The sequence below is a fragment of the Astatotilapia calliptera genome, chromosome 18 (assembly GCF_964374335.1).
Source record: "Astatotilapia calliptera chromosome 18, fAstCal68.1, whole genome shotgun sequence".
Classification (NCBI taxonomy): domain Eukaryota; kingdom Metazoa; phylum Chordata; class Actinopteri; order Cichliformes; family Cichlidae; genus Astatotilapia; species Astatotilapia calliptera.
Window position 1 is genome coordinate 35036468 of NC_137439.1, and position 14689 is coordinate 35051156.

The window sequence follows — 14689 nt, forward strand, 5'->3', positions numbered from 1 at the left end:
GCTGCTCCAGGAGCCGTTAGTTTCAAGCACAAAGAATGAGAAATCAGCTATAAATGATAATCATTTATACACAGAACAATGAAGAAAAAGCCATGTGATGCTACAGTGGTTCATCAACAGAAACGTGTCATCAGTGACAAATGGCATGCCAATACATCTCAATGCAGTCAAACGAATACAAATGCAGTACAATCAAATGTCAAGTGTAAGCCGTTAGCGTGTGACGGACAAACATTCCTTTGTAGAAACATATTTCCAGATACAAGAAACAAAAACACTCTTATCACCAGCTTGAATCCGGTCAGCGTAGCTGCTCTACAGGAAGGAGCAGCTCTCAGCATGATCGGACCCGTTATTCTAGTTTCAGGGACACCGAGGAGAAAACAACACCTCTGAAAGACTGTGCTAAATGAAAACAAGGATTTCTCTGAGTGTGGAAAAAGTCCTGCTGCCAAAATATGACCAGCTGCTTGTTTGATGATGAGTATCTGCGTCATGTCACATTCATCTACAGAGATGGTGTTTAAATGTGTTTCACCTTGGAGTCGAATGAAACCGACTCTGCAGCCTAGTTCAGTCACAGCAAGTCTCCACGAGGCGTTTGTTCTCAGCTGCTGTTCACCTGAACTTGTGTGAGCGTGAGGAAACCGTTCTGCTGTCAGCCCACTCTGTCTTATATTACAGGGAGGGCTCGTTGATATAATAACACTGTGCAAAATTGAATATTATCCAAGATAAGAGTTCTTTCCTGATCCATAGGCCCAGTGCAGTGTTATGAGGCTGCTGCTTTTTCCTACTTTTGTCTTTATTTGACCTCAGATTCAATGTGGACACGTCGCAGATCTGCCACCAGCTTTGTGTCAAACATATTACCTTCAGCATGTGAAGGTAGTGACGGGGGTGCTGTTAGAGGCACAGTTTAGTCTGGATTGTGGAGTTTGCGGCTCTCAGCAGCTGACAGTGAAAACATCTGCCAGCTCTGGGAGCTGTTGGAAGGAATTTGGTTCACTTTAGGGAAGTTAGAGTATTTGTTTGCTACAGTGCTGTGCTTTACTCGTCCCTCACCAGCCTTGGTAGTGGAATCACTAACTTAATGCTGCCTCACTGTGGATTTGAAGGTAAAGTTTAATAAAGTTATTTGTTCTGTTTTTGTAGTCTGGCCCTGGACAAACGGCAGCTTAAGACAAGCTGAGTGTGTTTCCTGAACTCACGGAAAAAAGTATCAAGAAGTCTTTGAAAGACACATTCAGATGCAGAAATCAAAAGAAGCTCTGAGTTCAGATGATGCAAACAATGTCATGGCTACATCTCCTTTACAGACAAGCAAGCCAGCTATGCATGCACGTGCGTGTGTCGCGCACACACACACACAACATAGTTTTTAGTCTGAGAACCAAAATTAAACTACCAACATACAGAATAAATCATTTTATAAAAATAAGGCAAATTATAACGTATCACACTTAATATACAAAAACACTCTAGAATTGTTTACTGTCGCTATATGCACAAAGGCTTATTGGGACTAATTCATAATTATTTTAATTCATGCCAAAGTTCTTAAAGTCAAAGTACCAGAAGTAAAGCACAAACACATGAAATAAAAACACAAAGAAAATTAAGAATAAATAATATCAACATTTGAAAAAATATAATATCAATAAATAAATACATTACATACTGAAATCAAAGTCAGAGCGATATATATAAAAATATAAGATAAAAGCAAATGAACATACTGACTGATCCAAGGCCTGAAACTTTATGGCACCGTACACTGAAGGCCGTCCTTCCATCATATGAATCACTCCACACTGTCGCTGCCAGGCACTTCTGCGCCCTGTGCTTTAATACCCAAGCTAAAATACCAATGGTTTCCTCTGTCTCTAAAGTCCTCAGCTCCTCCAGGGTTAGTAGGTCGTCACCTCCAGCTACTCCCTAAGCTTGCAAAACTACATCCTAACGTGTGTCCGTATCGACGAGGGTTCAGATGAACCACTCTTTCTTGCTCTCATCAATGGTTTCGGTGAAGGCCGGATCGTTGACAATGATCGCTGCGTCGGCACAGTCTGCTGACTCGGCTCCCTTTGCCTCGTTAGTGTGGTAGGAGCCTTTGTGACGAAACATGTGACGGATCACGAACACCATGATGCACAGGACGCTGAAGATCACCATGGAGATGATTCCTGGAAGAAAGCATGAGCAACGCAGTGAGCACTTTCTCTAACACAGTGAACTTCAAGTATATTTGATGCAGCATTTGAAGAACGGACTGAAGACAGCATTGTTGAGCATGTTGAGCTAGTCATTTTTAATGGCATGCTAACATTGCCAGAAATGACTAAACTGGTAAGCAATGATCATTTTGGAAAATGGCTCACTGAGGACCAGTCGCGGTTCCAGGAACCAGAGATGGAATTAAGGTTAAGAGATCCATTGACTTCCACTTATCCTTCTCAGGGTTGTGGAGGGGGGTTGCCCTATGGTTCATACCATAGGGCAAGATGCGGGGGACACCCTGGACAGGTCGCCAATCTGTCTCCGGGCTAACACGCAGAGACATACAACCATTCACGCTCACATTTACCTACAGGCGATTTAGAATCGCCATAACTGGTGAATATTTTGCAGCTCTGTTTCCTGCTTATTACAGAAAACTACCACAGCTGTTTCCTGATGATAATCACTTTTTAAATTAGCTTCAATAGCTTAATAATGTGTTATTAAATGGAAACAGGCAGCTCTCTTTCCTGCTTATTACACAGATGCTACCACGGGTAACAGTGGTAATAACTTAGAAGTTACCACATTATTACAATCCTCTTCCTTCCTCGTTACCCTACTATTACCACTTTATTACTGAGCTGTATTTCCATATTATTACCCCAGTTTTTGGGCTCTTATTAGCCTATAACATATATTTCAGAGTAATATTTCTCAGCTTTAACCACTGTTACTACCGTTATATTACTTGGCTATTTAGTGGCTATTACTTTGGTAATTGCATAGTAATAACTTAGACACATTATACTCGTTTCCCCCTTGTTACCCTACTATTACCACTTTATTACAGAGACAGTGTAGAAAGTGCTACCCTTTATTCTTAATTCTTAATCAAAGACATATAAAAATAAAATGAAACTGAATTGAATAGATAAAATCAAAGATAAGTCTAATTAATACGTTGAAATACAGAATATTGAAGTATATATATGAGAAATACAGTTTGAGTAATGGAGATTTTTCTAATGTCTAAATTATGTGTAGACACGATGAAGTGTTTGTGTGGCTGCAGGAAAGTGGAAAGATAAGAAATGTGACTCTGGATAAGAGAAAAGTATGTTGTAAACAGAATCATAGCTGATATGATAGTTAATCAAGCTTAATACTGATGGGAATCAGGTATAAGTTCAACCACTACAATGAGTATGAAAACATTATAATGATTCAGGCGTCTCACTGAGTGTAGAGGCGGCCTGTGAGGCTGTGTGATCACATGTATGTAAGCAGGATGGGGAGTGAGGGCGATACTAAGGAACCACTAATCGAAAGTAATGTCTGACTTTGATATTATGGAGTCATCTTCATGTTCTGAAAAGAAGATTTCACATCTCACCAAAACTGTCCATGTTTGGTTCAACCACAGAACTTTCTGACTTCCCCATAAAAATGAGACATCCTGGCCCTTACACAGCTAAAGGGATTCTGCTAAGACACTGCTGGGAAAGCCGCCGGCCTCGCTATGACGAATGGTTAATGGTTAAAATAGCATCGTACAAAAAAGTGACTTGTGGCCTATTAGACAAACTGTATTTGGTCTCCTTTTAGTAGCTGGCTCTCTGCCACCTGAGGTGCAGAGGTGTGTAATGGGGGGAGTGGGAGGTGAGTGTAAAACAGAGTATGATAAAACTTATTTCTCTTGTTTTGTTTATGTCTAAAGTTTAATAAAAAAAGTTGAAAACAAGAATGTCTGACTTTGAAATGCATGACTTCATAAAAGGAATCGTATGTTGTCGTTGACCAACACAGACTGATAAAAAAAGTATCCCTGTGTTTTTGAATTAAAAAGAGATTATGTAGAAATGCACAGTCACGTTTGAATGAGCTAATGATCCATCTAATTAACGTAAAAGTGCACAGATGCCAGATGTCATCTCAGAAGATGTAACATCAAGCAAGAAAGGCGGGAGAAAGGTCACCGAGGTGTAAACGTTGTGTTCTGAAGAGTTTCCCTTTGATTAGCAGTTCACACGATTTGAACTGAGAGTTACACCAGAGACCAGAGGGATCAACCGCAGCTCAAACTGTGAACTTACAAACTGGGTTGATGTCTTTTGGCTTTTGCTCTGCTCATTTTTGCCATGTTAGATTATAAAGAGGATTTGAATTCTCACTGTTTCCTACAGAGAATATGTGGATCACCTCATGCAGTGAAAACAATGACTTGGATGTTTCTAACCTCTTTCCTCTCAAACATCAGAACAACGCCAACATTAGCTTAGAGCAAGATATAATTTTATTATTATACACGACCAGTCAGAGGTTTGGACAAACCTTCTCATTTAGTGTTTTTCCTTTATTTTTACTACATGTATCTACAGTATTATGTAGAAAGAAAAAGAAAAAAAGGAAAAATAGCTCTAAATATGTTTTATATTTTAGACTCCTCAAAGTAGCCACCCTTTGGTGCAAACACTCGGCCTTCTCTCAGTGAGCTCCATGATGTAGTCTCACCTCACAGGTGAGCCTGTCAATTCAGTTTTATTCATATAGCGCCAAATCACAACAACAGTCGCCTCAAGGCACTTTATATTGTACAGTAGATCGTACAATAATAGATACAGAGAAAAACCCAACAATCATATGACCCCCTATGAACAAGCACTTTGGCGACAGTGGGAAGGAAAAACTCCCTTTTAACAGGAAGAAACCTGTAAAAAAACTTGGCAGAACCAAGCTCAGCGTCAGTCTGTCAGGGTTCGTTTGTGGAATTTCGTGCTTTCTTAGTGGGGTTGGGACCATCAGTTGTGTGCAACCCACTGGACGCCACGGCTGCGCTTTAAAGATATCTTTAAAAGAGACATGAAACTGTGCAGCATAAACTCCACCACATGGGAAATCAGCGCAACTCTACTCAGTCACTCACATCAATGCCTGAAAGATGTTTCCACAGCGGTGTGGACGCTACACCATTGCGCATAAGTGCAAACTACATTCAGGACCCGTTCAGGGATACAAGAAAATCCATCCCTGGCCACCACCTCTCACCGAGGGCAATAGCAGCCTGGAACAGAGTCTAGCCTCTCTCTAGGAGATTGGTTCCAGAGCCCAAATGTTGCATTGAGGTGAGCCCCACCATATAAAAGACTCCTTTCCCTACCAGAGAGGTGACCTTCCATGTCCTGATAGCCAGCCTTGGTAGCCGGGGATTGGACTCCTGTCTGCTTCCCAACACACATTGCACCCGGACCTAATGGTGCCTCCTGTGGGTGGTGGGCCTACAGCAGGGCAGGCCCATGTCGCTGCTTCAAGCTGTGCCCGGCCAGGTCCCATGGGCTAAGGCCCAGCTCCCAGACACGCTCCCTCCAGCTCCATCCTCAGGCCTGGCTCCAGGGTGGGGTCCCAGCAATCCTATTCCAGACAGGGTACACTCGTCCGTTGGTCTTCTTTTATCCATAGCAGTCGACTGAATTGGTCTTCGTCTGGCCTCTCACACAGGACCAATTTGCCTTGGGAGACCCTACCAGGGAGCAACAAAGCCCCCAACAACACAGGCCCTGGGATCACTGGGACACACAAACCCCTCCACCACGGTAAGGCAGCGTTTCATGGAAGGACTTTTACTTCTCTCATTCCAAATTAATATTCCTGGTATCAAATATCACACACATATCGGGTGCAAAATAAGACACTTTTTCATGAAATTTAGTGTAATGCACAGTAAACTCAGGTGTGTGTTTCACATTGTGCTGGAACAGACAAGTTGCACTTATCAGTGCTGACTGATTCTAATGTGTTGCAACGGTTAACAATCTGTATTAATAAATTAGATGGTGATTATTTGCAGATGGCAGTCGCTTTGAGTCACAATGAGACAGGTTAGGTTCCACCAGGTGACCTCTGGGCAACCTTCAACTTGTCCCAGACAGCATAAAAATTCAATGTGACCGAAAAACTGAAAAATACCAGCGGCTCCGGGCGTTCCCCCTCAGCCTCCTGAGGCAGTTTTCAGAAAAGTTGACCTGTGACCTCGACCTTGAAGACAACATCACTGAGATTCAAAATGCTCAGAGATTTTTAATAGATACACCTATGGTATCAGTTTTAAAATCATACATCACCTCATTTTATGTACATCAATCTGTGCATTTTCCAATTATATCGACAAAAACAGCAGCTCAGAATCCTGGTATACTTAAAACTAAACATACCTCCTATGACAGCCGAGTTGCGATCCACACCATCACCACTGAACTTGTCCTCATTGAGGTTGAAAACAGCTCCAGCTGTGAACAAAGCAAACATCTGTTATCTATCTGAATCCTGAGAAACTTTAGAATTTTACAGTGGCATGCCCCTATGTATGCTGAAACCCTATGTCAGGGGTGTCCAACGCCAGGCATCAGGGCCGGTGTCCTGCAGGTTTTAGATCTCACCCTGGGTCAACACACCTGAATCACATGATTAGTTCATTACCAGGCCTCTGGAGAACTTCAAGACATGTTGAGGAGGTCGTTTAGCCATTTAAATCAGCTGTGATGGATCAAGGACACATCTAAAACCTGCAGGACACCGGCCCCCGAGGCCTGGAGTTGGACACCCCTTTCCTATGTTCTATGTGTTTCTACCACCTTCTATGTGCCAGGGGTCTCTGGCTGAAGCCATGGGGGAGATGGTCAGGGGGGAGGCTCCACAGTTTGAAGGAACCAGTATCCCATGGGTGCTGACAGGTGCTGCTATGCTGGAGCGCAGGGCAGCTTTCAGCGGTGCTACACTGTTAAACTGAACTCTTGACAGGCAGCCCATGAAACCCGGTGTGTTGTAGCGCTCGATCAGGATGGGGTCAATCTGGCCTGTTTCTAAAAGAAAGAGAAAGCAGCTTTAATAGTTTTTTTCTGGAAGCAATGCAAGTAAGCAAAATTTATTTATATAGCACTTTTTAAGACAAGAAGCTATAACAAAGTGCTTCACATGGGAATATAAAAGCATATCAAACAAAACAACATATTACACACAAAGTCGATGGAGCGTAGCGGGGGAGGTAAACAGTTCCACAGTACTGGAGGTAGGGTTTGAAAAGCGCAATCCCGCTTTGTTTTTAAATGTCTCCGTGGAATAGTCAGGAGACCACTATCATTGGAGTTGGAGAGTAGGGTTGAAGAAGCTCAGTGATACAGGCGGGGGCCTCGCCCAATGCAACTACGACTGAAACTCTTTTTTGGGCCTAAAAGCATGTTAGTCTTTAAAATATTCACTGTGAATAAATATTTAAATATTTTAAATAACAAAAATAATATAATAGCAATATTTTAAATGTGTTTATTGTTCACAATCCAATAAACTTACCTTTTAAGGTTAGGTTTTTAAAGTTAAACCCTCTGACTTCTAGGCCACCCTTACATCATCAGAGCCCTGTACTACTAAGTGAGATTGTCCTTTTTTTGATATACAGGGTGGACCATTTATATGGATACACCGTAATAACATGGGAATGGTTGGTGATATTAAAGTCCTGTTTGTGGCACATTAGTATATGTGAGGGGGCAAACTCCTCAAGATGATCGGTGACCATGGTGGCCATTTACAAGTCGGCCATCTTGGATACAACTTTTGTTTTTTTCAATAGGAAGAGGGCCATGTGACACATCAGACTTATTGGTAATGTCACAAGAAAAAAATGGTGTGCTTGGTTTCAACGTAACTTTATTCTTTCATGAGTTATTTACAAGTTTCTCTTTGTTCACAGCCATTGACATGTCGAAGAGGTTAACACGTGAGGAGCGGATGGAAATTGTGTTGATATCTGGTGAACGCAGTAACCGGGTCATTGCAACAGATTTCAATGCAAGACACCCTACGAGACCACCCATCTTCCATGCTACAGTCAGCAAACTGCTTGCTAAGTTTCGTGAAACTGGTTCAGTGTTGGATTTGCCAAAATGTGGACGCAAGAAAACTGTCAGTAATGAAGAAACATCAGTGGCTGTCCCAGCTTCATTCAGCAAGAGCCCACAGCGTAGCAGCACTCGCCGCATGTCACTGGCATTAGTCGAACATCCCTTCGGCGGATATTAGCTACTCACAAATGGCACCCTTACAAACTCCAGCTACTGCAGCATCTCAACGAGGATGACCCAGATCGGCCACAGAATTTGCAGAATGGGCAAAACAAAAATTGGAACAGGACCCTCAGTTCACGCAGAAGATTTTGTTCAGTGAGGCAAACCTTTATGTGAATGGTGAAGTTAACAAACAAAACCACCGCTATTGGTCTGAAACTAACCCACATTGGATGGATCCCTCCAAGACTGTTGGAACAACAAAAGTGATGGTTTGGTGTGGTATATGGGGTACAACGACAGTGGGTCCATTCTTCATCAATGGAAACCTCAAGGACACTGGATATTTGAAATTGCTACATGATGATGTGTTTCCTCTTTATGCACTGAAGCTGGCACGTTCCCTGAGTTTTTCCAGCAAGATGGTGCACCACCACATTATGGGTGCAGGTCCGAGCATTCCTAGATGAACAGTTTCCTGGAAAGTGGATTGGTCGTCGTGGGCCAGTTGAATGGCCCCCAAGGTCTCCCGATCTGCCCCCTTAGACTTTTATCTTTGGGGTCATCTGAAGGCAACTGTCTATGGTGTGAAGATACGAGATGTGCAGCACCTGAAACTACGGATACTGGATGCCTGTGCTGGCATTTCTCCTGCGGTGTTGCTATCAGTGTGTGAAGAGTGGGAGAAGAGGGTTGCATTGACAGTCCAACACAATGGGCAGCACATTGAACATGTTTTACAAGTGGTCAGAAACTTGTAAATAACTCATGAAAGAATAAAGTTACGTTGAAACCAAGCACACCATTGTTTTTCTTGTGACATTACCAATAAGTTTGATGTGTCACATGACCCTCTTCCTACTGAAAAAACAAAAGTTGTATCCAAGATGGCCGACTTCTAAATGGCCACCATGGTCACCACCCATCTTGAGGAGTTTGCCCCCTCACATATACTAATGTGCCACAAACAGGACTTTAATATCACCAACCATTCCCATGTTATTACGGTGTATCCACATAAATGGCCCACCCTGTAGTGTTGCTCTAATGATATTAGAAACAGTAAAAGCTAAATGCCATTTCTACTTTTTACTTCATTTTTATTTTATTTTTTTCAACACAAAACATATTTGGATTCTAAGAAGTAGAAGCTCATCATTTCAGGTAGGAAAAAAGGCACACAAAAAAGTTAATAAGTGACTGGTACAAGAATAAATAGGACAATATTCAGATCATAGAACATCACTCAGCATCCCTTCATGGAGTCAGTCATGCAAAAACAGGAGCCATATAAACACACACACACACACACACACACACACACACACACACACACACACACACACACACACACACACACACACACACACACACACACACACAAATCTCTAGACTCACCAAAGACTTTGCCAAGAAAGATACTTTTGACCAAAGTGAACTGGGTGTCAGAGGCCTCAGGCAGCGTATATGTGGACACTGGATAATGGTCCAGCTGGATAATGTGGACAGAGAAAAGCAACAGTCAAGTTTAACTGATAAACTGAATCTTCTTTAAACTTTGGCAAGTTTTAAGACTCCTGTCCTTGATTTGGTGAAAAGAAGTTTGTTTAAGCTAAAAACTAGTTTTTTAATATAATTTGATGTACTTGATGTACTTTTTATAAAGAACGCCCTAAATGGGCGTTCTTAAAGTCAGCAAAGAGGCACAGAAAAGAAGATCAGACACCAGCGAGGGAGGATAAGAAGGACAGACGCAACAACATTGTCATCCCCTATGTAGCCGGTGTATCAGAGAAACTCAGGAGAGTTTTCTCCAAGCATGACATCCCAGTGTATTTCAGACCCAGCAACACACTCAGACAGAAACTGGTTCACCCGAAAGACAAAACGCCAAAACACAGACTTAACAATGTGGTGTTTGCTGTACAGTGCAGCGAGGAATGCTCAGACCTCTACATTGGAGAGACCAAACAGCCACTTCACAAGCGCATGGCACAACACAGAAGAGCCACCTCCACAGGACAAGACTCAGCAGTCCATCTGCATCTAAAGGTCAAAGGTCACTCTTTCGAGGATGCCAATGTTCACATTTTGGACAGAGAGGACAGATGGTTTGAAAGAGGAGTGAAAGAAGCATCTATGTCCACTGTGAGCGACCATCTTTGAACAGAGGCGGGGCTTACGACACCAACTCTCTGCCATCTATAATCCAGTTTTGAGATCCCTCCCCAGACGCCTTAACGCCCACTCACATCCTGGGCCATCTGACCTCAGGAATTCACATGATAAGGTGGGGCCAGGTTTCACAATGAACACACCCGAAACTCTGGCTGATTGGGCCCAGTTTCCCACCTTGACTCAGGCGATTAGAGGATCATCAAGGGTCCTTTTGTCCCTCTGTGGGGGGAAACTCCCACTAGGTTTATATCTGGGACTCTCCACCATTTGACCTTAGAACTGAAGAAGCTTCTCGGATGAGAGGTGAAACGTCTTCAAGCAACTTAAAGAAGTCCAGACGCTTTTCTTTGCAAGCTCCTTAGACTACGATGACCTGGATGACTGAGAACCTTCACAGACATACTTTTTATAATAGAATTATTCTTTCAGCAGATGTAATTTACAATTGCAACTAATTACAATTTGCAATTCAGGTGAACTCAGGGTTTAAATACATTTTTCTACTCTGACTATCAATATATCAAACTAGCACCTTTAGCAGCTTATCTCAAAGTAGTGACTTTAAGAAATATATACACTACCAGTCAAGGGTTTGGACACACATTCCTATTTAATGGTTTTCCTTAATTTTACTACTTTCTTTTTTATTATCATGATAATAATAATAATAATTATGATAAGATATAAGAGTTGGAAGAAAATAATACAAGTGTGATTGTGAGTAGTGAGAGTGAAGTGAGCGTGACGTGTTAATGTATTCAGTCCAGGATTAATGTAATTTAGGAGACAATTATAACAATAATGATAATAATAGTTAAAGCAACATTAACTCAGTATTATCACCATCAATCATAATAATGACGATAATAATAGCCATAAGTATGACCAATGACCAGCTATGAACAATAACAGTCATGACCATGACAACAGTAACATCGTTATAAGAAGAATATAATAGCTCACAGCGGTATTCTGCTAAAATAAGCTGGAGGGATGATTCAGAGGCTTTGCCTGCAGGGTAGGAAAGGTCTTTTTCTCTTTCCTTTCATACGCCCCCCTCCTTTTTGGTAAATGGACTAGTTCGTATATAGCTCTTTTCTAAACACTCAAAGTGCTTTACTTAACTTGGTTCATTCACCCACTCACACCAGTGTTGAAGTCTTGAATGACTGGTAATAATACGACTGGTATGGAGCAGAATTCGAACCACCAGCCCTCTGTTTATTGGACAATCTGCTCTACATCCCAAGCCACTGGCACCCACTGCTCTCTTCCTTTTTGGAGTTAGGCCCATAGAGCTCTGGGCTGCCCCCAGACCTGATTGGAGGGAACCCTGTGTATGGCCCCCTTTAGATTAGCCCCCAGAGCCAAAGGAGAAAGCCTGTTTATAAGTGGATCGGTGATCAGGTTAAACGGTTTTGCGTTTTTGTTTTTTGTTTGTGTACAAGGGGGAATCAAAGGTGGTTAGAGGTGATTAGGATGTGAAATGGGAGACGAGGAGAGAGGGAAAAAAATAATTAAGATATATCAGGCAGTAGCATACATTATTTTAGTGATGATAATGGACCATTTTTTATTGAACTCAGCTGATTTCTGTTTGAGAGCAGGTGACTTTTTTTCTTAGGATATATAATCTAATAAAAGGTTCTTTCCCTGTGAAATGGACGGATGGACGGACGGATGGATGGACGGACGGACGGATGGATGGATGGACAGATGGATGGACGGATGGATGGACGGACAGATGGATGGATGATTCTTTTGAACCAATTTAAGCAAGGGGGTGAAATTCATGCTGAACAGGATGTGGTCAGCTTGGAGGAAACATTAATATTTAATATTTAAGATCTGCCCGGTCCTCCTCATCCATACAGAGTGGCAAAATAGTGGATTTCGACCAGGTTATAGAGAAGCTGAGACTTCTGAAAGCAAATCTATAACCCAAATGTTTGCTGCAAAGAGTGGGGATCCTGAAGGAGCAATAAAACATCTACATAAAGAAGAATTTTGTTGTATATTAGACATTGAAATACCTTTAATATTGCCATTTTGTCTTATAGTAGCAGCTAGACATATTTGCCTGGCACCAGTGTGAAGAGTAACGCTTTGTGTAATTAACCCATTGGTGGTGACTGTGGCCACTGGCGATGTGTAAAACGCTCTTATCCAACTGATAAATGATTCTCCAAATCCAAATTTCTTAAATATTGCAAACAGAAATTTCCAGCTTACTTTGTCAAATGCTGCATTGAGTGATACGATTAGTGCCAGTGTTACTTTTTTGATACTGTGAAAGCTGCGTTAACTTGAACATAAGCCATACTAAATATGTCTTATATTTTAGATTCCTGTAAGTAGCCACCCAGCTGCAAACCCTCGGCCTTCTCTCAGCTTCATGATGTCGTCACCTGAGATGGTTTCACCTCACAGGTGAGCCTGGTTCATTGGTGGAGTTTCTTGCCTTCTTAATGGGGTTGGGACCATCAGTCGTGTTGTGCAGCAGTCAGGTTGGTGCACAGCTGACAGCCATGTTTGACAGCTGTTAGAGTTCATATTATGGCAACAACCAATGAGCTAAGTAAAGAGAAACAACAGCCCATCATTACTGTAAGAACTGAAGGTCAGTCAGTCCAGAAAACTGCTAAAACTTTGAATGTGTCCCCAAGTGCAGTCAGAAAAACCATCAACACTACGATGAAACTGTCTGACATGAGGACGCCCCAGGAAAGGTAGACCAGGAGTCCCTCTGCTGCTGAGGATACAATCATCCGAGTCACCAGCCTCAGAAATCACAAGTTAACAGCAGCTCAGATTAGAGCCCAGATAGATGCCACACAGAGCTCCAGTAGCAGACACATCTCTACATGTTCAGAGCAGACTGTGGGAATCAGGCCTTTATGGTCAAATAGCTGCTGAGAAACCACGACTAAGGAAAAGCAACAAGCAGAGATTTGTTTGGGCCAAGAAACACAAGATGAGTCCAAATTGGAGAACTTTGATTCCACCTGCCGTGTCTTTGTGAACGATGGTCTCTACATGCATGGTTCCCACCATGAAGCATGGAGTTGATGGTTTGCTGGTGTGGGGGGCTTTACTGGTGACACTGTTGGGGATTTATTTAAAACTGAAGGCACACTGACCCAGCATGGCTACCACAGCATCCTGCAGCAACATGCCATCCCATCATGTATTGTTCAACAGGACAATGACCCCAAACACACCTGCAGGCTGTGTGAGGGCTGTTTGACCAAGAAGGAGAGTGATGGAGTGCTGCACCAGATGGTCTGGCCTCCACAGTCACCTGACATAAACCCAGTGGAGATGGTTTGGGATGAGATGGAGCGCAGAGTGAAGGCAAAGGACCAACAAGTGCTCAGCACCTCTGAACTCCTTCAAGACTGTTGGAAACTATTTGAGGTGACATGAAGCTCATGGAGAGAACGCCAAGAGTGAGCAAAGCAGGAATCAAAGCAAAGGGCGGCTGTTAGGAAGGATCTAACATATAAAACATGTTTTGAGTTGTTTCACACTTTTGTTTACTACATAATTTCATGTGTTCATTCATAGTTTTGATGCCTTCACTGAGAATCTAAAATGTAAAAAGTCATGAAAATAAAGAAAAACCGTTAAATGAGAAGCTGTGTCCAAACGTTTGATAGTGGTTAGTGTATATTTTCTAATACTAAGTTTTGAAGCAGCGTGTATCGCCAGCTAAAGAAAAATTCCTAGCTTCTGTTATTTCTATTTACACATGGAAAAAAATTTGTGAAAGCGACAAAGAACTTACACATACATATCTCAGTAACACAGGGGTAACAGCATGTAAATAATTATTCTATATAATAAGTCTTTGTTATAAATTGTGTCTTTGATGACATTCCAGCAAAAAGTGCTGCATTAAATCACTCCTAATACAAACTTAATACTCACTATTAAATATTTGCTACAGCTTCAAACTAAAAGAATTTTCAGCTGAAGACTTTTATTATTAACTTGACTGCATTTTGCAATTCATCGCGTATTGTAGTGGCAGGATTCACTAACCTGTAGCCGTATCTCCCTTAAGTTCCTAGTTATGTTGACAGAATGTGGCTGACCGTTGGCCATGTTACGATGGTCAACATCTATGGTATACGGTTCTGTGAGTCTTCCAAGGCTGTAGCGGATCTGGAGAGTGCCTGAAAACACAAAGAAATACGTACATTTCTTACAGTTCATAAATGGTAAAGGGA

General features: G+C 42.0%; 1 protein-coding gene across 1 annotated transcript in view; it reads right to left on the reverse strand.

The window, feature by feature from the left end:
* Nucleotides 1-48: 48 nt before the first annotated feature.
* cntnap2b (contactin associated protein 2b) overlaps nucleotides 49-14689 on the reverse strand; it is a 49606-nt gene continuing 34965 nt past the window's right edge. The window contains exons 21-25 of the mRNA XM_026150331.2: nucleotides 14502-14635; nucleotides 9678-9771; nucleotides 6852-7079; nucleotides 6432-6506; nucleotides 49-2186 (exon numbers count right to left, since the gene is read on the reverse strand). Of these exons, the coding sequence (XP_026006116.2) occupies nucleotides 1987-2186; nucleotides 6432-6506; nucleotides 6852-7079; nucleotides 9678-9771; nucleotides 14502-14635 (731 nt within the window). The 3' untranslated portion in view covers nucleotides 49-1986. The remainder of the gene's footprint in view (nucleotides 2187-6431; nucleotides 6507-6851; nucleotides 7080-9677; nucleotides 9772-14501; nucleotides 14636-14689) is intronic.